This window comes from Haemaphysalis longicornis, unplaced genomic scaffold (assembly GCF_048455015.1).
Source record: "Haemaphysalis longicornis isolate Haplotype H1 unplaced genomic scaffold, Haemaphysalis longicornis Haplotype H1 scaffold_2, whole genome shotgun sequence".
Classification (NCBI taxonomy): Eukaryota; Metazoa; Arthropoda; class Arachnida; order Ixodida; family Ixodidae; genus Haemaphysalis; species Haemaphysalis longicornis.
Window position 1 is genome coordinate 185674930 of NW_027526295.1, and position 18250 is coordinate 185693179.

Here is an 18250-nt window from a genome sequence, read left to right on the forward strand (position 1 = left end):
TGGTTGGCGTAACCGGCGAAACTCCGATAGTGCACTTGCCGCGGTGCAAGATTGTAATCGTATGACGTACGACAAATGCAAACGCCGGCTTAGAATGTGCGATAAAATTTTAACCATTACGTGCTAAATCGGGCAAATACTAGAAATAAAGCGAGTTGCCGAAAACGAACGAACCTGTCCCTCCATTGCAGTTCCACCAGGGGCTTCCGTAGTAGCCGCGTCGGAGGAGGCCGGTGAGGAGTGTTCCTTCGTTTTCCCGTCTCGCGGAAGCAGTAAACGTGCCCCGCTGCCTTCGGTAGACTAAATAATGCAGGGGAAAGTACTGTGCGTCAGTTACTGCGTTATGTAGAGCAGCTCCATTGCGTTCCTTTTTATAAATTTCATTTACCTTTGGCGGCGTCAGTACACTTTTGGTTTGGTTCCTCTGTGCTGCCTTCGCTCTATATATTCTGCACCATTTAGTAAGAATAGTAACGGTAATAACGAGGTGGCAAGACTGGCGAAACGTGTCATCATTACCTGTTGTACTTCTGCGCAGTTTTCTTGCTCAAGGTAGGGAAAACGGTGGGGTTGTAGTTGGGTTCCCTGGGGTTTTCAACCTTGACGTTGCCGACGAAATGTCTCGAGCAGACCTTGGAGTTTTTTGACGGCGCCCAAATGCCTTCGAGATCCTTCCTGCGGTAACGGAAGAGTCGAGTTAGTTCTTAACCGCAGCCAACGCCCGCGACTGCCAACTACAGCGCTGGGGAAGGCGCCGCTACACGTGCCGAATGAATTCTTTCTAGTTCTAGCCTCACAGGCCAGTGCGTAAATTGCAGGTAAATAATTAACTCACCGCGCTGTCCTGATGTTCTCAATCCACTTATTCCTGCGCTCGATTTCGTGAGGTCTTGAGGGAAAGCCGAAGAAGCGCACTTTTTCGCCAGATTGGTCGGTGCTCACATAAGTTGCCGAGCATCCCAGAACACAGCACCTAACTCGGCTCACGTGCGACATCGGTTATGCGGACGTAAAACTTCCCAGTCGAAACGTGTCTCGTAGTGGTCACGCGATCGGTTACATGTCGCCTCGGCTACGAACGCAGCTGTGGGGTACGCCGCGGTGCCCTACGGAAAGTACCCGGCCCCGCCGCCAGCCAGCGTGACAATCGTTCCTCGGCTTAGAGCGAGCCGCTTGGACTTCGTTTGTTCATTTTGTGCCTGTACCGCGGCGTGGATGCTGAAGACAGAGGTTGGGGCGCCTTTCGAATGAGCCTTTTTGTCCCTCGACGAGATCAGCCGTTGTGAAACGTACTGCGACCCTGTATTTGTTGTAGTCCGGCGGTTTCCGAGCTCCGCAACGGCATTCACAGCAATAGGGGTTACCCGTCTTATGACTTCGACACTTTCCCTTACAGAAGGCATGGCAGAAACCAGCGATGACACGGCCGTCCCCGAGCTTACGGAGGAGCAGAAAAAGAGAATAGCCGAAAACCGCGAGCGTGCCATCCAGATAAAAAAGGCCAAGTTGGCACTGAGAAGCATTGCTGAAAGGTAAATAATTAGTCTGCTTTGTGCATTTTGAGGTGTAGCCTGTTTGCGTACATGCATACAGAAATGTTCATCTCAGCCTTGAAGAGGATTGCGTATTCATTTTTCTAATTTCTTTTACTAATTTCCAGTCTGCTAAATGAGAAACTCCTGCTGACTCTAAAAATACTGCTGCACCAATTTAAGTACTCTGAGTAAGGTTTTTTTTGCATTGGAGAGCTGTAGCACCATTATTTACTTGACTAAATATTTAGTACTGAGGAGTGAGGAGAAGGAAATTGAGTTGTGCAAACATTGCTGTTGCTCCATTAATATGCATGCCATGTTGTGTCACTCCAAGAGAGTTCCTTGGAGTTGTCTAAATGTTTCCCAGCGACCATTTTGAAGTAATATTAGCTAAGGCACTAAAGCAGAGATATGTTTCATGAAGAGTGTGGACAACTGTCCACATAACTTTGAAACTGTGTGAGATTTTGACTGCATGGTCCCGCGTAAATGGTCCTGATAGCAGCTGCATCCATCACACGGTATGCTTATTTATTTGTCAGAACTTTTTCTGTTTTGTTTGAGCTTGTTAGAGAACACCATTGGAATCTCGTTGCAATGAGTTTATTTAGTGATGCTGAACAGAGCAATAGTCCCTGTAAGCAGGATTTAGATGTTCAATGGGCAGAATTTGAAGTCAGTGAAATGCATTTTATCGGTAGCTTAACAAACTCCGCTGTGTGGTGCTTTTTAAGTTGTTGCTTTTTTTTTTACATCTGTGGCAGGTGTCAAGTATACAGAAATCAGCTTATCACATCCTGAAAGCCCTTTTAACTAAAAACACATCTTTCTTGAAGTAACTTCTTTCCACGTGTCACCTTGATCAGTTTTATTTCTTCTTCTCCCAAAATATTGTTCAAGCTTGTCAGCTTGCACCTGGTCAGTCCATCATTAGTATTGAAATGCAACTATGTCAAAAATCCCTACAGCAGCCAGTTCTAATCTGGTTTGAATCAGTTAATGTCTTACCATCTAGCTGAAAGCTTATTTGCCATTAGGAAATTCATGCTGTGATTTGCCATGCTTTCCTGTTCCTCTGTAAGGATGCTGTCACCAAAGTTTTGCAGTTGATTAAGCATGCAGAAAACAAAATGCTGATGTAGTTTTGCATGCCTTAGCACTTTTCTCGACAGCGTTTTCTTTGGCATGTCATATCAAAAGGGACACTGAGGCGGCTTTGTTGAACTCGTATTTGTTGTTTTATTGCAGGGTTAAGCTCAAATTACCTCTTGCAAATCCGTTTGCAAAGCCCAGAGACAGAGAGAATGGGTGCCCATCATGGCTGCCTCAGAAAGTAATGCAGTGATGTCACACCACACTGGGCTTTGTGCCTATTTTTCATTTTTGTTCCAATACAGTGTGTGCAAAAGTTCTTGCCGTAAATTCAAACAAACCAGCCCACCTTTTCGTGCTATGCTGCAGTTTTTTTTAATTTTAATTTTTATCCAATTCATGGTTAGTATCAACTCTTAATTTGCTTGTGTAAATTAAACATGCTTGCCATCTGCTGAACCTGCTTTGAAGTGATGATTCGTAGGCTACTGCTGTCATTGAAGAAAAAAAAATATACAACCAATGCATACTGCCGGTGAATACCTAAGGTGGGGCAGATATTTGGTGCTTTACATAACACATTGAAAAAAAAAAAAGAAACTTAGGTCAGCTTTACAAGCTATGGGAGGAATGATTATAGGAGTAATGCTTAGGGGTGGGAAATGAGCCTCCTGGATGAGGGAAAAAACTGGGGTGGGAGGCATCATAGCTGAAATTAATAGCAAGAAGTGGACTTGAGGCAGGCATGTAATGGGAGAACTGACTGCCAATGTACTATGTGTACAACAGTATAGCTGCTGAGAAATGGAACAAAAGTGGGCGAAGTGACGGAGGAAGAAAAAAGATAATTTAGGGAGCAAAGAACGGATTCGAGCAACACAAGGGAGAGGACTCTGTCCTGCAGTGAACATTGGTTGGTTTGTGACAATGGAAGGGGCAGCTTACCTCCTAGCAAGACACAATTCAGCAAATTGTCTGTTGTGCACTGTCAGTCCCGGTGCTTGCTTCCTACCCAGCGTGATGACCTGTTGAGTTTAAGGATGCAGGTTCGGTCCCAGCTCCTGTTTCCTTCTTCTTCAATAGAGGCGAAACAGAAAACCATTTGCGAGTCAAAATTTCGGCACGTGTCGAAGATCCCGTGGTCACGAAATTGATCTATAGCCCGCCGCCATGGCGCACCTCATAGCCCACCTGTAGTTCACCACATGAGAGCCAGATTTGAGCATGGAACTTTTGGCACATGCTTTTTCGTTTTCCCCTGCTATGCTCCTCACAGGGGCGTTGTTCTCTCTTGATTAGCAGCAAAAGTGGCTCTCCCACCAAGCGCCAGCAGCCCGTGGATACGGGCGGCGGGTTTTTTCTGGATGACGACAATGTCCCAGACACGCCGGTGGCCCCACCCACGCGGGTGGAGATGCCCGCTGAGCACTCGACGTGCGGTGCCTGCGGAAAGGAGTTCCTGCTCTCATTCCTACTGGAGAAGTTTGCCTTGGAGATATGCGACAACTGCAGGTAAGCAAGACGAGAGACTTGGAAGAGGGTAGTGTAAGCGTGGAGGCGAGATTCTGCTGTGGTTCCTTCCCCGTCCCGCTTTTTTGCTGCGTTTTGTGCATGCCCATGTACAAAATGAGTGCGCTGTGAAAGGTGATAAGGCATATCCAATTGAAGGTTTGGGTTTAATGCACCGAAGCAACAGCAAGGTTAGGAGATGTGCAGTTGGTGGCAAGCCTTGAAATAACTGACTGCCCGGAAGTCAGATCTAGATTGAATGTGCAGGTATTCCTGTATTTTCTGGCTGTCATAAATTTTGCTACTGTGTACGAGAATGGGCCCCATCACCTCATGGAGATGCCTGAGTAACAAAGACACCCCATAAATGGGTACAGTAGAACCTCATTACAAGAGACACTCAAAGGACTTGGGAAACATGTCTATTGTAACCAAGGTCTTTCGTAACCAAAAAGTCTAGACCACGGCATATGCAGCTGCATCAAAGTGTGTTTATTGATGTGCACTGGAAATTTCTCAGGATGGCTTAAGGAGGTCATTTAATTGTTGTTTTAGTGACTGCAGATTGTATTAGCTTCCTTCTAAACGTGGGAGCGAGAGCAGTTCACTTTGCAAGCGTGCCTGTTTTTCACAGTACTGTCAAAGTGCTCTGAGAGGTTCATGAGCATCAACTGCCGACACTTTCTGCCGTGAAATATCCTCATCGTCTTCCTCCTCTTCTGGTTCATCCTGTAGGACACCATGCACTTGAGCTGTGATCACGTGATCTGTAAGCTCTTCGGAGCACACAAGGCCCACATCTCCAGACACAAACTCCACAAAAGATTCTAGAACCTCTGCGGTCAGTTGGATGCAGGTCCAAGCTTTATCTTCAAGGCAGTCTTCCACAAGGTTTTCCATATAAGGCCCCTTTTCCGCTGCGTCTCTTCTAAATAGTGAAGAATTTACACTAGGGATCTAAAAAAGGTACCCTTAGCAACCGAGTGTCTTCTGTAACCATCTATCTTATATGCAATGTTGCCAACATGGCGAATGTAGGAAAACCAGCATAACCATTTTAGCATGTCTCTTACAACAGAGTGTCTCTTTGAACTAAGTTTGTGCTTTATGTACGAACAAACCAGCTGCAGTTTTGAACTCCAACAACAAGGCCCAGCAGAAAAGTTAAATTGAGTGCTGGGTAGCCCGCTGTAACCAAGAATACCTTGTGCCTGTGTGCTCCAAATTTTGCGAACTGCACTTGTTTGACCGCTTGTGCAACTGCTTTTGGCCGAACAGGGGTAGTCTGGCATGGATAATGTTTGGTGCGGAAGTTTCCGTCGTTGCACATTGTCTTGTGTGTGCGTGCACAGGCCTTGCGTGATGCAGTGAGCTTTAGCGTTGTGCAGTTATCCTGCCTTGCACGGTGCCTTCAGTGCATAAGACGCCAAGCGGCCACATCCAGCTGGAGAGTAGGGCGAGATTGAACTGGGTTGCCATCGCGCGACTTCTGGTGCAGGGACAAGGAGGACAAGCACAAGCTGATCACGCGCACCGACTGTAAGAATGAGTACCTGCTGAAGGACTGCGACCTGGACATGCGGGAGCCGCCCCTGCGCTACATCCTCAAGCCCAACCCCCACCATGCCCATGGCAACATGAAGCTCTACCTCAAGTGCCAGGTGGGCACAGCTACATTGGCAGCAGCAGCAGTGGGGCCTCCCACGTTTATTGTGCTGTGAGGTGTCGTGTCTGCATGTGTGTGGGCCTATTTCAAGTGCAGAGCACTTTAGGGGCTCGCCTTGTCGCCGTAGCTCCCTCACTGGACTCAAGTAGAGCTACACGGAGGTCCGTCATCATGGCGTAACCCAGAGGCTTCAAAAGCCAAGCGGTGTATATATTCATAAGCATTCGAAACTCGCGAACAGCTGGTGCTTGTCCTACATCTCCCCGTTGTTTAACGCAAGGAAAACTGTAGGTACAATTGAGGCAAAATATACGTAATTAACCGGCAGAACCCGCGTTCATTTAGTTAGGAACGCTCGTTGGGTTGGTTTTTGCGATAGCAAGCGAAAAAAAGTGGCAGTGCAACGCCGGCACTTGCAGGAGGAAAAGCAAGCACAAAGAGAACATAACTCCCGCTGGTGCAATTTCAGGCAGGGGGCATGCGAGCACTGCGAAGGCAGGAAATTTGAATCACATTGCGTGGTAGCAGTGAGCAGATAACGGTGCTGCAGCCCATTATGGTGAATCACTGCTCTGCACTTCTGACAGCGTTCACATTGAGTGGAAATGCTTTAATTTTCTGCATGCTTCTCTGGAGGTACCTATGTGTCTTAAAAGAGCCATCTGCCCCTTCCCCCCACTGCATGTATTGCACAGAGCATAGCAATAGGTTAACAAAAGATGTCTTCCTGGCCGTTGGCCTTCTCATGAAATAATAATCAAGTGCATGTAATATGTTAGAAGGAACTGTTGTCCGATCATTTACCCATGTACAGAAGGGTTCCAAGAGATAAAGGGGAAGCAAGAATGTATTCAAATGCAGGAACGCTCACGTATAAGATTTCGACGCGCTTGAAGATTCCTCGGTGGATTCAATCAGTTCCTGTCCCCCCTTACTTTGCTTTGGTTTCTCCTAACCTAGGTGTACTTACCGAGCATAGGTCCACAAATTTGAATTTGAGCTTATGTCACTGCCCATGTGGTGGGACACAGAGCACTTGTAGACTCTGCTTACTTTCTATTTTTAGTGTCGGTACAAACTTGTAATAACTTTAGTTAGTGTATGCGCAGACACATTCCAGCCCAGAAATGTGAAAAGAAGGCGTCCAGTAAAAACATTTTGTGCCTAGATGCTGAACAGAGGCCAAGGTAAGAAGGGCAGCTGTTCTCAATTGCCTCTTTTGCACTGGCCTTTCTCGGGTGTTTGCCACACCCTAGTGCAAGTGAACAAAACATTGTTGCGCTATTGGCTTGCCTAAGCAGCACGGTTGTGCTTCCTCTCTCTTCTGATGGGAATGAGAAAATTCTGAACAAGTAGCATTATCTGGACAATGGCCTATCTAGCTGGCAGGCTTTCTAACCTCCTATCACAAGTGTGCTGAAATACACCACGACAGCTGTAGTTGGAGTCAGAAGCGTATGTACGCGTAGGCATCTGGGGGGATTTCGGACTTTTTTCTTAGTTTGACCATCCTGCTAAAGAGTTGCCCGCCCCCTTTCCCCGAGGACCTACCTTTAGACATGTGCCCCACTTGTAAAAAGTGTGTATGTATGTATGCGTTTTCTGCGCACGTTAAAGATCTCCAGGTGGTCAAAATTAATCCGGAGCCCTCCACTACGGCACGCCCCATAACCTGAGTAGTTTCGGCATGTTAAACCCCATAATCAATCAATCAATCATGTATGTATGTATGTATGCATGCAAGTATGTACAGACCCTACAGGATTTCTTTCCTGTAAGGATTCGGGGATACTAATTTGTGGATGCCTGTAAGGTACTCCTGACTAATCCTGTGGGAAGCCAGAGAATGCTTCGAGTTTAGGGACAATCATTTTTTTTTTTTTTTTTAGCTTTTCTTAGTCCGGTGTACTGAATTCTGAACTTCTTTCTGCCGTCTTCTCTGATTGTAGACCCCATGATGTGACAATGCAGCAAAAAGTTCACTCGAAGCTTACAGAAGGGCTGATAAAAATGCCATTTTTTTCCGCCGTGGTGCGTGCAAAATGTCAACCGCTTTCTAGAAGTTCATTTTCAGTGGATACTGCATTTTCTTTAGCACAGGGTGTTTGTACACTGTAATCTTACATCGGTCATCGAACATTTGGGAGCCAAGGTTAGGTGCATATTTGCGGATGAACTGTCGCACCTGCTTTGGTAGCCAGCCTTTCTTTTGCTATGCTGCAGCCTAGTGCCCTTACATAACTAAAAGCAGTGTTACTTTCTGAGCCTGTGTTTCTTTTCACGGAGGTACTCAATATATCGGAAATTTCATGCTCCAAGTCATCATCATGTGGGTTTGGACAACTTCAAGATGTCTTTTGATGCAAATAATTGGCTTGATCGATAGAGACACGAGCTAAAAATCCTCGATTCCGTCTAATTGGGCAAGTAAACTGAATACTGGTTGAGGCGACTGATCAAAAGAAGCATCAGCAGCTTTAAGAAAAGCACGTGCTTAGCTATTCAACCCTCTGGACGACCACCCAGGAGGGCACGGCGAGTAAAAGCCACATCATGAGTTACCTGTTGTGCAGTCATGTTGAAATATTCGACACAACTGTGCGACACTGTGTACTGAAACTCGAGAAGGCTGTGTCTAATCTCATGGCAGCTGTGAGAAGTACCTCCGGGAAGTTGTCACGGAAGTTTCCATAAAAGCTGGCTGGCCCAAAATTCGCCGAATAATATTACGTTCCAACGTGTCCTAACACAACCTCTCCGAACCTAACTGAACACATCATAGACTACCCAAATCCAGCAAACCTAATCTAACCGAGCCCAACGACACAGAACACAACCTATATTAAACGTAATCCAACCCATTCTAGAAGTCCTGTGCGTCGATCTCTTGATATCGTAGAAACAAGAGTAAAAAAAAGCGTTAACAAAATCACGATGACCGAAAAGTTCAGAAAGCTAAAAAAAAAAACTTCACAGTGTTGGACTCGAACCTAAGACTTTTTGTTTAAAAGTACCATACCACAGCGCTACAGGGGCAGCTGCGAAAAACATGGCTTTTTAGGGAATATTTATCTCATAGAATCTCTGGGCTGCGTCTTAGCCAATGAGAGGCGACTGCCATGAGAAATTTCTGACGGTAATTCTCATGGTTGCCGTGGTAATAGACACTACCAAAAAGTACCTTACTGACATCATACAGTGCTGCACTACAGAATATATGCTATTTTATGCTAGGTCAGCTTAGTTCAGCACTTGTTTTTGGGCCACCTTTCCCCTTTTCCTTTGTATACTAGCCAGCAGTTTAATAGTTTGCTCTCTGCAGCTCTACAGAACATCGGGTGGTGTGAAAAAAAAAAAAGAAGGTTGCCACTCATTTAGTACAAGGTTGCCGAAACCCATCAAAGCAGCAGCGTTTAATTCCTGCTAAGCCATGAGCAGTTGTTGCTGGCTTAACTAACTTTGTGGGATTGTTTGTGAGGCACCATTCTGATCTCTCTTATGGACCACATGGCAGTGTGTACCATCCTTTCAAGTGTGGAGAAAGTACTTGGGATTTTGTTTCTGAAGCTGCTGTTTCAGTACCACTGTTGTCCTGGTGGTCTGTGCTCTTTTGCTTCTACTTTTGGTCTTGATTACCCAGGTGGAAGAACGGGCAATAGTGGTCTGGGGATCCCTGGAAGCATTGGACGAGCAGCTTGAAAAGAAGGACGAGGATCGGTCAAAGAGAAAGCGGAAGGCATTCAACAAGCGAGTCAAAGGTGGGTTGCCCAGTCTTTGTTTCCAACTTTGTGCATTTCACTCTTCATTCTTTTTTTTGCCATCTTTAGGCAAGTTCGTCGAGCACATCCGTAAACAATACCAAAATGCTTGATCCAATAGCCCATGTTGCTAGTCCAGTGCATAACGTATCCAGTCCAGTCATCACACGGCAAAGCAAGCCAAACTCAGTAAAGTATAGCATTCAACAACTCTGCAGTCTACATTTTTAAGAGCCGTTTGTTGCAAAACTAGCTGGCAACCGCTTTCCTTGCACCGTCCTCCTTGTTTCTAATGGAGGGGGCTGTAATACATATTTATTTTTTTCTTGCGTCAAGACTGGAGTTTGTCCTTTCAGCACTGATGCTTTAGTGTGTTGCCTCGACTACTACTGGATCGAAAAATAATTCAGGGTTGATTCCTTTTTTCACAGAATCCGAAAGAACAGAATGTGTGATGACTGGTGTATCCGTAAATTTTCTAATACACACACGTACTTCCAGGCATGTGCGAGGTGTAGGACAGGTCATCTCTCGGTCAGTATGTTAACATTGAAGCCTACCATACGTCATATTGTATAGTAAAAAATTAACAGCAAACAGGCTTCAGTCATCTGTTATGCCACTTATTGAAGTTATGTGTGCACAAATCGTCCCACCTGAGGCAACCTATGTACACCTTCACTTACTGTTGAATATACACATGCTGTGTGTTTGCTTGATGTAATTGACAGCTCTAGCACAGAAGTGCCTGCATGAGAGGGAAAATAATTGTGAACCATCTGTGCAGTCCTTGATGCTAAAGTGCATTTGAAGCATGAAGAAATGCCGCTGTGAACATTTTGGAGGAGGGCTTCGGCAGACTCTGAAAAAATTGAGCTCAGCACAGTGCTATGTCGATTGCATTGCTGAGATTGGTTTTATGGCAGCATTATGTTGAGCTAAATGCATTAAAAAAGTCTGCCCGACAGCCTTGCAAAAGCTCTGGTGCTGTCATGCAAGCAATCCAAGTTTCCAGCGCTCAATAAAAGCCACATGGGCAACCCCGTACCGAACACAAGTGTTGCATTGTCTGAAATATTCAACGCCAGTTTGATGTCTGTCATTTCAGCAGCCAAACAGCCGATCTTGATTCAGCTTCTAAAGGTTTGGGTGTTCCCACAAATCACTCTTGGTCGAACATGTCTTATTTTCTCGATTTTAGCATCATTTTTTTTTTAATTCTGTGATGCATAAAGTAGGGTTAGGGCCTTTATATTGGAGGCACATCTCAACTAGAATGTAAACTCTTTTGAAACAGTATCTTTGCCAAAGTGGGGAGGGTGCTTATAATGGAGGATGCATGATTACCTCAGGTGAGAATATCTGTTACATGTACATCAAAGTGTGGTATACTAACAACAGGAGCAGCAGCGTGTTTGCTTTTTGTTTCTTATTCTACAATATGTTGTGCCTCAGGGAAAACATTCGCTGTAGGCATGTGCATATGTCTTTAACGCATTGTCACGTCTGTCATGTCTGTCAGATGCTAATGCACAATGTACCTAGTGTTGCAGACCGTGTTTTTTTATACAGCTCACGACTCCTAAAGAAAAAATGTTCAGCTGAGTGGCATTGAAAGGGGCATGTAAATAAGTATAGCAGTTTTTGTTGTGGCTCTTGCTAATTGCAGAAGACAACAAAGTTGTCTATGCTGCATGTATAAAGTAGCTCAGTAGAGTAGGTGTCAGTCGCGCTGCTGTGCAAGGGCATTTCATCTGCACTGCAGGCTCTTTGTGCGAGGGCGTCAAGCGTCTGTTGTGCTCACTTCTTTTTCTTATTCCCTCATTCATCACAGAACTCCGGATGACTGTACGAAGCAGCCTGTATCGTCCCCTTGGGCAGAACCACACACACGTTTACGGGCCAGAGTCACACGATGCGGACAGTGACGAGTTCTTCAAAATATGCACAACTTGCGGCCACCGAATGAGCTACGAGAAGATGTGATGCGGAGAAATCCAGGACTGTGATAATTTAAACTGTTCTGGCAGGGTGGAGCTATGGAAGTATGGGATCTTGAAACCAACAGCGATACTAGAAAGCGGAAAAAATGGATTACAGCATGGACTGTTATTTCTGCGGGAGTTCGAGCATTTGCGGAAGTTTTATTCCAACTTTACAACGGTTTTATTCCGACTCTTGGAAAGCCATCGACTGTTTGAAACCAGTGATGCATTGAAGTACCGTCAGTGGGGCAATTTAGCACCCCAAGTCTGTTTAATAAATACGTTTAGTTTTCAAAACATAGCTTCTCAATTGTGTCGACAAGATTTTCTTCCCGATATTAAGTTATGAAATGTGGTGGTTAGCAAGCTGTATATCACCTAACTCCTCAGGATTTCTGTGTCGTGGTCCATCAGTAGAGTACTCTCCACAGCAAAACCAACTTGCTTGTGAATGCCCTGTGGCTCTGCGTCTAATGTAGATATTGTGAGAAAAAATTGTGCAGTTGGCTATAAAATGACTTATCATGCAGAGTTTCATTTACTACTCATTTCCCATCTGCTGCTAATATGCTAGCTTCTACAAGAATGTGGGCACAGAAAACAGCTGTAACTCATGTTCAATCAAAACTATCCCAGTACAAATTATACAACATTGGACTGCTAAAACTGCATAACTGAGGGAAGTAATCTCAGCCTAAAACTGTCGGTTTAGGGTAAATTCCATGACGCCACGGCTCCCAAGCCACTCCAGCTGCACCACAAAGCCACCAATGCCTCATGTTTTGTCTCGTGGAATAAAACTGGGATGGAATTGGAGTGCCCCCACCCACTTACCAGCTCGCTCTCACTGTTGGAAGTTTCTCCTGCCACATTCAAATTGTGCAACAATTGACTCCTGCAACTCTTCGGACTGCCCTGCCATGACACTTGTAAATAAAGTTGTCAAATCGCAACATCCATTTTTGCAATGCTATTATTTTCACTGCACTTTCGTCGTCAGCAGGATCTAGTGCAACCATGACCAACGGTGCTAGTTTACATGTATCACTTCATTTTTTAACCCTCAATTACAAGTCGGGGTTCACTTGCACGTTTGCAAAAACAGCATGCACCAAATGTAGGGGAGGTTTACACCTTAAATGACCAATTCCGCCAACGGATCACCAGGGCTTTATAAAGCAGGTTTTCTCCCCGCATCAATCCCCACGCATGCTCAGCGCTCGTGTACCTGCGTGGCTGTACCCGCATACGCAATAAGGTGCTTACCTGCATTTGTTTTAACCGTGACAAAGGCGCACGCCACAAGCATTCTGAACAGTTCCTACCGCGCGGTTCAGCAGTGCTGTTAAATCTTAACGCTTGCAACGAGATAGCAACCGTTAGACAATGCATGCACTATCTAAAATGGGGGAAGGATAGGCTGTAGTAGTGGAAACCACAGCCAAACACTCCCACCACAAAAAGCAGGAAACGGGGGTGCAGTGGCGCGACGAGCAATTTTTATTGGTAAAGCCTAACAAAAAAAAAAAGGCCCCGTAAAGGGGCTGGTCAAGGCGTGACTACTAAAGAAAAAAAGGAGCAGAAGAAAGTTGTTCCAATTTAGAAAGTGCTTGCCGCCTACTGGCCACCGCGGAGCCGGAGAACGAGGTGGAGCGTGGACTCCTTTTGAATGTTGTAGTCGGAAAGGGTGCGGCCGTCCTCCAACTGCTTGCCGGCGAAGATGAGTCGCTGTTGGTCCGGGGGAATGCCCTCCTTGTCCTGGATTTTGGCCTTGACGTTCTCGATGGTGTCGCTGGGCTCGACCTCCAGCGTGATGGTCTTGCCCGTGAGCGTCTTGACGAAGATCTGCATCCCACCGCGCAGTCGCAGGACAAGGTGGAGGGTGGACTCTTTCTGGATGTTGTAGTCAGACAAGGTGCGGCCGTCTTCTAACTGCTTGCCGGCGAAGATCAGACGCTGCTGGTCCGGGGGAATGCCCTCCTTGTCCTGGATTTTCGCCTTCACATTTTCGATGGTGTCACTCGGCTCAACCTCGAGGGTGATCGTCTTGCCGGTCAGAGTCTTCACGAAAATTTGCATACCGCCCCGGAGTCGCAGGACCAGATGCAGCGTAGACTCCTTCTGGATGTTGTAATCGGAGAGGGTGCGGCCGTCCTCGAGCTGCTTGCCGGCAAAGATCAGTCGCTGCTGATCGGGCGGGATGCCTTCCTTGTCTTGGATCTTCGCCTTCACATTCTCAATCGTGTCACTGGGCTCGACCTCGAGGGTGATGGTCTTACCCGTGAGGGTTTTGACGAAGATCTGCATACCGCCCCGCAGACGGAGGACCAAGTGCAGCGTGGATTCTTTCTGAATGTTGTAGTCCGACAAAGTGCGGCCGTCCTCTAGCTGCTTGCCGGCAAAGATCAGTCGCTGCTGATCGGGCGGGATGCCTTCTTTGTCCTGGATCTTCGCCTTCACGTTTTCGATCGTGTCACTGGGCTCGACCTCCAAGGTAATGGTCTTGCCCGTGAGAGTTTTGACGAAGATTTGCATGCCACCGCGCAGCCGCAAGACGAGGTGGAGGGTGCTTTCCTTTTGGATATTGTAGTCGGACAGCGTCCGCCCGTCCTCGAGCTGCTTGCCAGCGAAAATAAGACGCTGCTGGTCCGGCGGGATACCCTCCTTGTCCTGGATTTTTGCTTTCACGTTTTCGATCGTGTCGCTGGGCTCAACTTCCAGCGTGATCGTTTTCCCCGTCAGGGTCTTCACAAAGATCTGCATGCCTCCGCGCAGTCGCAGGACGAGGTGGAGGGTCGACTCCTTCTGGATGTTGTAGTCCGACAGGGTGCGGCCGTCTTCGAGCTGCTTGCCGGCGAAAATGAGACGCTGCTGGTCCGGCGGGATACCCTCCTTGTCCTGGATCTTCGCCTTCACGTTTTCGATTGTGTCGCTGGGCTCGACCTCGAGAGTGATGGTCTTGCCTGTGAGGGTCTTCACGAAGATCTGCATTCCTCCGCGCAGTCGCAGGACAAGGTGAAGGGTCGACTCCTTTTGGATGTTGTAGTCCGACAGGGTGCGGCCGTCTTCGAGCTGCTTGCCGGCGAAAATGAGACGCTGCTGGTCCGGGGGGATCCCCTCCTTGTCCTGGATCTTTGCCTTCACGTTCTCGATCGTGTCGCTGGGCTCCACTTCCAGCGTGATCGTCTTGCCCGTCAGGGTCTTGACAAAGATCTGCATGCCACCACGCAGCCGCAGGACGAGGTGGAGGGTGCTTTCCTTCTGAATGTTGTAGTCCGACAGCGTGCGGCCATCTTCAAGCTGCTTGCCCGCAAAAATCAAACGCTGCTGGTCCGGGGGGATTCCCTCCTTGTCCTGAATTTTAGCCTTGACATTCTCTATGGTGTCGCTCGGCTCCACCTCGAGCGTGATGGTCTTCCCAGTGAGGGTTTTCACGAAGATCTGCATGATTGCTGACCTGCAGAGAAAAAAACGAAAAAATTAAGGAATCAGAAACACTTATACGCAACAGGGGTGTTGGCCTCTGAGCAAACATGGCGACTAGGCCTAAAGGACGTTCCACTACGCGCATCCTGCGGTAACAAGCTTCAGAAAAAAAACGGGAACTCGCGCCTACGGACAAAAAAAAAAAAAAACTGTCGACCGAAACACTAGAAACGCCGCGCAAGTAAAGCCATCGGCTAAGGATACAGTACTGGAGGCAATCGTCTTACTCAACTAAAGCGCCAACACAGAAAGGCCTAGCAATTCGGAACGCGATGACAATACGAAACGAAATCCTGCGCGAACTAATTGGGAAGGTTTAAACTGACAAGCGAAAGCTGATTAACACAAATATCGCTAAATCAAGCCGAGCGAAGGCCTTCGAACCTACTGCGAGGTCGGCTCGCTCCTACTGCAGTCGGGCGAGAACACAATAGGCCTAACCAACTCTGGACTCGCGAGGCATAGGAAAATCGGAACGCAAACCTGCGAAGGCCTACGGGTAGGCTACAACCGACGAGCTACAGACGGCAAGCACAGGGAAAGCCTCAAACTGGCGATTTTGAAGGAATTGGGAGGGGTGCCCTACAGCGCCTACCGCCAAGAACCCAACCAGGTCGCTCTCGGTCCGTGTCCGGCAGGAACTGGCTGTCAATTTCGAACGCTCGCAATGGCTGCGCGAACAGCGCGAGCACCGCGAGGGCACGCCCGGCACAACTTCGTCTTCACACACCGAAGCGCTCACGGTCAGAAAAATCAACTAAGACTTACCACTTCTGTACGAGCTCGAAGCAGAAGAACCTGCTGGCAGAGCCGAAATGCGAAATGAGGTCCCCGGCGGGCACAAAGGCTAAATAGGCTGGGAAAGAATACGCCGCAGCTTCTGATTGGCCAACTGCCAGACAGCAACACAGTTCTGGCAATACCCACCAATCAGAGTGCTCGACTGACGCACGTTCGATTGCGTAGCGGTTTTCGAGAACAATCTAGTTGACGTCACTTTGCGTTTTTTTTAAGGAATATTTATAATTTGTAAAAAACTTAATGCTCTATAATAACTCAAATTCTTAGCTTTATTTTTTTAACCTAAAAGAGCTGTTTAAGTCTTTTTGTTTTTACTTTCTGCTGACGAACTTTTCTGTGTGCTACTCCGCACGCTGAGCGCCGTTTTCAAACAGTAACGGTGTAAGGCTTTCAAGGACACTAATATCACTAAATATCAGTTTTATTGTAATTTTATACTTTTCGATACGTGAGAATATTTCGAAAGGTGCACTGAGAATATTATAGTATTGTTTTAATGCGCCGGACACAGAATCTATTGCGAACTATTTTGCATGACGCGGAGGGTCAATGGCTGGGTAGTAAAGAAGGGCGACGAACGTGGACTTGGAACAAAGAGGAAGTTTTCAGTCTTTTTTTCACTGCTGCATTGCAGTTCTTGGGAGGGGGGTGAGGTGAGGAGTACAAAAATAAAAACAACGTGGTTGGCGTCATCAAGGTCGATGGTTCGCGCAAAGCGTAGAAAAGTCACGAGTCTGCCAGGTAGTTTCCTGAAAGGCTTGCGACAGACCATTCCTTGAGGCCTGTCACAACCCGTCAGCTGACGTCCCGCTAGCTCTTGCAACGGCGCAACGGGTTGCGGTGATGGAAGTGCAACTTTGTTTTTCTGTCTTCGCAATTTGGATTGAAATGACTTTTGAAATGAGTGTCGCATTTTACGCAGCTCACCTCCAGTCAAAGCGAAAAAATACGCCTTAGATTTGGAGTCTGCAGTGCGATTAGCACGACGGTGTTTTCAGACTGAGTTCGGAATCCCCATCTGTGTGCTACTGGAGGAGAATGGCTACAGGAAACAGCTGTAACTCGTGTTTAACCCGAAACTAGTTATATGTCGTTAGACCACTCAAACAACTACATAACCGTCATATGTTCGATCTCGACAGGTGCCATGAATCGCAGTTTTACTACAAGTAAAATAAGCCGCCGCAACAACCGCATCACAACGCCACCGCGAAACCAGCATTCCGTATGTTTGTAGGCTAGAATAAAGCCGTTGGCCTCCCAAGTTTCATTCAGTTAATTAACCGAGAAGTGCACTAAATCGCAAACGAGTCGTCTTTTGTGTCTGACAGCGCTCCTGTCACTGGTGTTTTGCGTGGTGCATTCGTCGTTCTCGCTGTACAACCACGTCCACAACGTAGACTGTAGGCATTTTTTGTCCATTTTTTTTCGGTGGTACTGTGTTCAAGGACTTCGTTTATTTAAACGAACACCCTGAAGGCCTGAAGGTTTCCAGCGCTCTTCTGCAATAGCACGGAGCATTGCATTGGTATGGTGACTCACTTCCGCGTGATCGTGCTTCGTTGAGCGATCGTCTGGAACAATGCCACACTGATTAAACGCTGCAGCTGCGTCCGCGCGCGGTGGGCGTGAATCAGTTCATGAAACCAAAGCGCCAAAATTCTGAATCACCAAAACACCTGATCACAGCTCATTATTCGTTAAAAACGAGAAACGGCTGGGTGTTAATACGTCCACGTTATTTACGGCCCTATCCCGCGCAATTCGACGCATGTTTTTACGGCAGATTAAAAAAAATAAATGCACCATTACAACAACCTCCGAACCGAAACAATTATTTCACGAAATGCGGATGATTCCATTTCGCATCGGACACTGCAAGCTACGCGCGTGCGCGGCGGGAAACGTGGTGGTGTTTCCCAATCACCGATCATTTCTCTCCCACCCCCTTTTGCAATGTCGTCTGCTACGACTTTGAATGAAAGCTGTCTTTGATAGATAACGGCTGATAAGCTAGACCACGTTTCCCGAGGAATCGCACCGCGAGCTGGTTACGTTGCGACGCTTCCAACATCGCCTCATCACGACGGAAGAGAAACACCCCCATCGACGGTAGGCCCTCTCGACGTGCTTCAAGCCTATTCATCTCAGTCAGTGCCTTGCTCGGACTGGCACCGGGGCTGCCAGGGACGCAAGTATGTCTCGATATTGTTCTGATGCGAATAGACTCGTGCATGCTGTTAAATGATGTCGGCGTAGCCTCCGGCAACCCTGAAGGTCTCTATCCTTTTCATTCAGTCCGTTCAGTTGCGGTGAAGTCGTACTGCTACAACTGCAAGCTGCCTGCGCAGCTGTTGCCGCTCAGTTGCGTGTCATTTAACCGGTAGTATCGGATTGCCACGGTTGTTAGCACTTGAG

The 18250-nt window shown here is 47.1% G+C and overlaps 4 protein-coding genes across 12 annotated transcripts in view; 2 read left to right on the top strand and 2 right to left on the bottom strand.

Moving 5' to 3' along the window:
• LOC144169631 (zinc finger protein 532-like) overlaps positions 1-996 on the bottom strand; it is a 54098-nt gene extending 53102 nt beyond the window's left edge. For both annotated transcript variants that reach the window (XM_077698887.1, XM_077698886.1), the window contains exons 1-4: positions 836-996; positions 520-675; positions 389-449; positions 175-300 (exon numbers count right to left, since the gene is read on the bottom strand). In XM_077698887.1, coding sequence (XP_077555013.1) covers positions 175-300; positions 389-449; positions 520-675; positions 836-996 — 504 coding nt within the window. The remainder of the gene's footprint in view (positions 1-174; positions 301-388; positions 450-519; positions 676-835) is intronic.
• Xpac (DNA repair protein complementing XP-A cells homolog Xpac) lies at positions 93-11842 on the top strand. 5 transcript variants are annotated; one of them, XM_077698889.1, is made up of 6 exons: positions 93-233; positions 1397-1532; positions 3927-4139; positions 5635-5797; positions 9443-9560; positions 11395-11842. In XM_077698889.1, the coding sequence occupies exons 2-6, from the start codon at positions 1402-1404 to the stop codon at positions 11544-11546; spliced, it is 777 nt and encodes a 258-aa protein (XP_077555015.1). In that variant the 5' UTR covers positions 93-233; positions 1397-1401; the 3' UTR covers positions 11547-11842. The 5 variants fall into 5 exon arrangements, with proteins under 5 accessions (XP_077555015.1, XP_077555020.1, XP_077555018.1 ...); XM_077698894.1 differs by having other exon boundaries at positions 96-233; positions 1400-1532; XM_077698892.1 differs by lacking the exon at positions 93-233 and adding an exon at positions 318-552.
• Positions 11843-13150: 1308 nt separating this feature from the next.
• LOC144169634 (polyubiquitin-C) lies at positions 13151-15957 on the bottom strand. Of its 2 annotated transcripts, none has more exons than XM_077698895.1 (2): positions 15800-15957; positions 13151-15002 (listed from the first exon to the last, which is right to left on the bottom strand). In XM_077698895.1, exon 2 carries the CDS (start codon positions 14990-14992, stop codon positions 13163-13165), a length of 1830 nt encoding a protein of 609 aa, XP_077555021.1. In that variant the 5' UTR covers positions 14993-15002; positions 15800-15957; the 3' UTR covers positions 13151-13162. The 2 variants fall into 2 exon arrangements, with proteins under 2 accessions (XP_077555021.1, XP_077555022.1); XM_077698896.1 differs by lacking the exon at positions 15800-15957 and adding an exon at positions 15627-15772.
• Positions 15958-17138: 1181 nt separating this feature from the next.
• Positions 17139-18250, top strand: part of LOC144169635 (major facilitator superfamily domain-containing protein 12-like) — a 58768-nt gene continuing 57656 nt past the window's right edge. Inside the window, exon 1 of one of the 3 annotated variants that reach the window (XM_077698898.1) lies at positions 17139-18109. The gene's annotated coding sequence lies outside the window, so the exon portion shown is untranslated. Of the gene's footprint in view, positions 18110-18174; positions 18197-18250 lie in introns of those variants that run through there. The other 2 variants (XM_077698897.1, XM_077698899.1) reach the window with 2 other exon arrangements.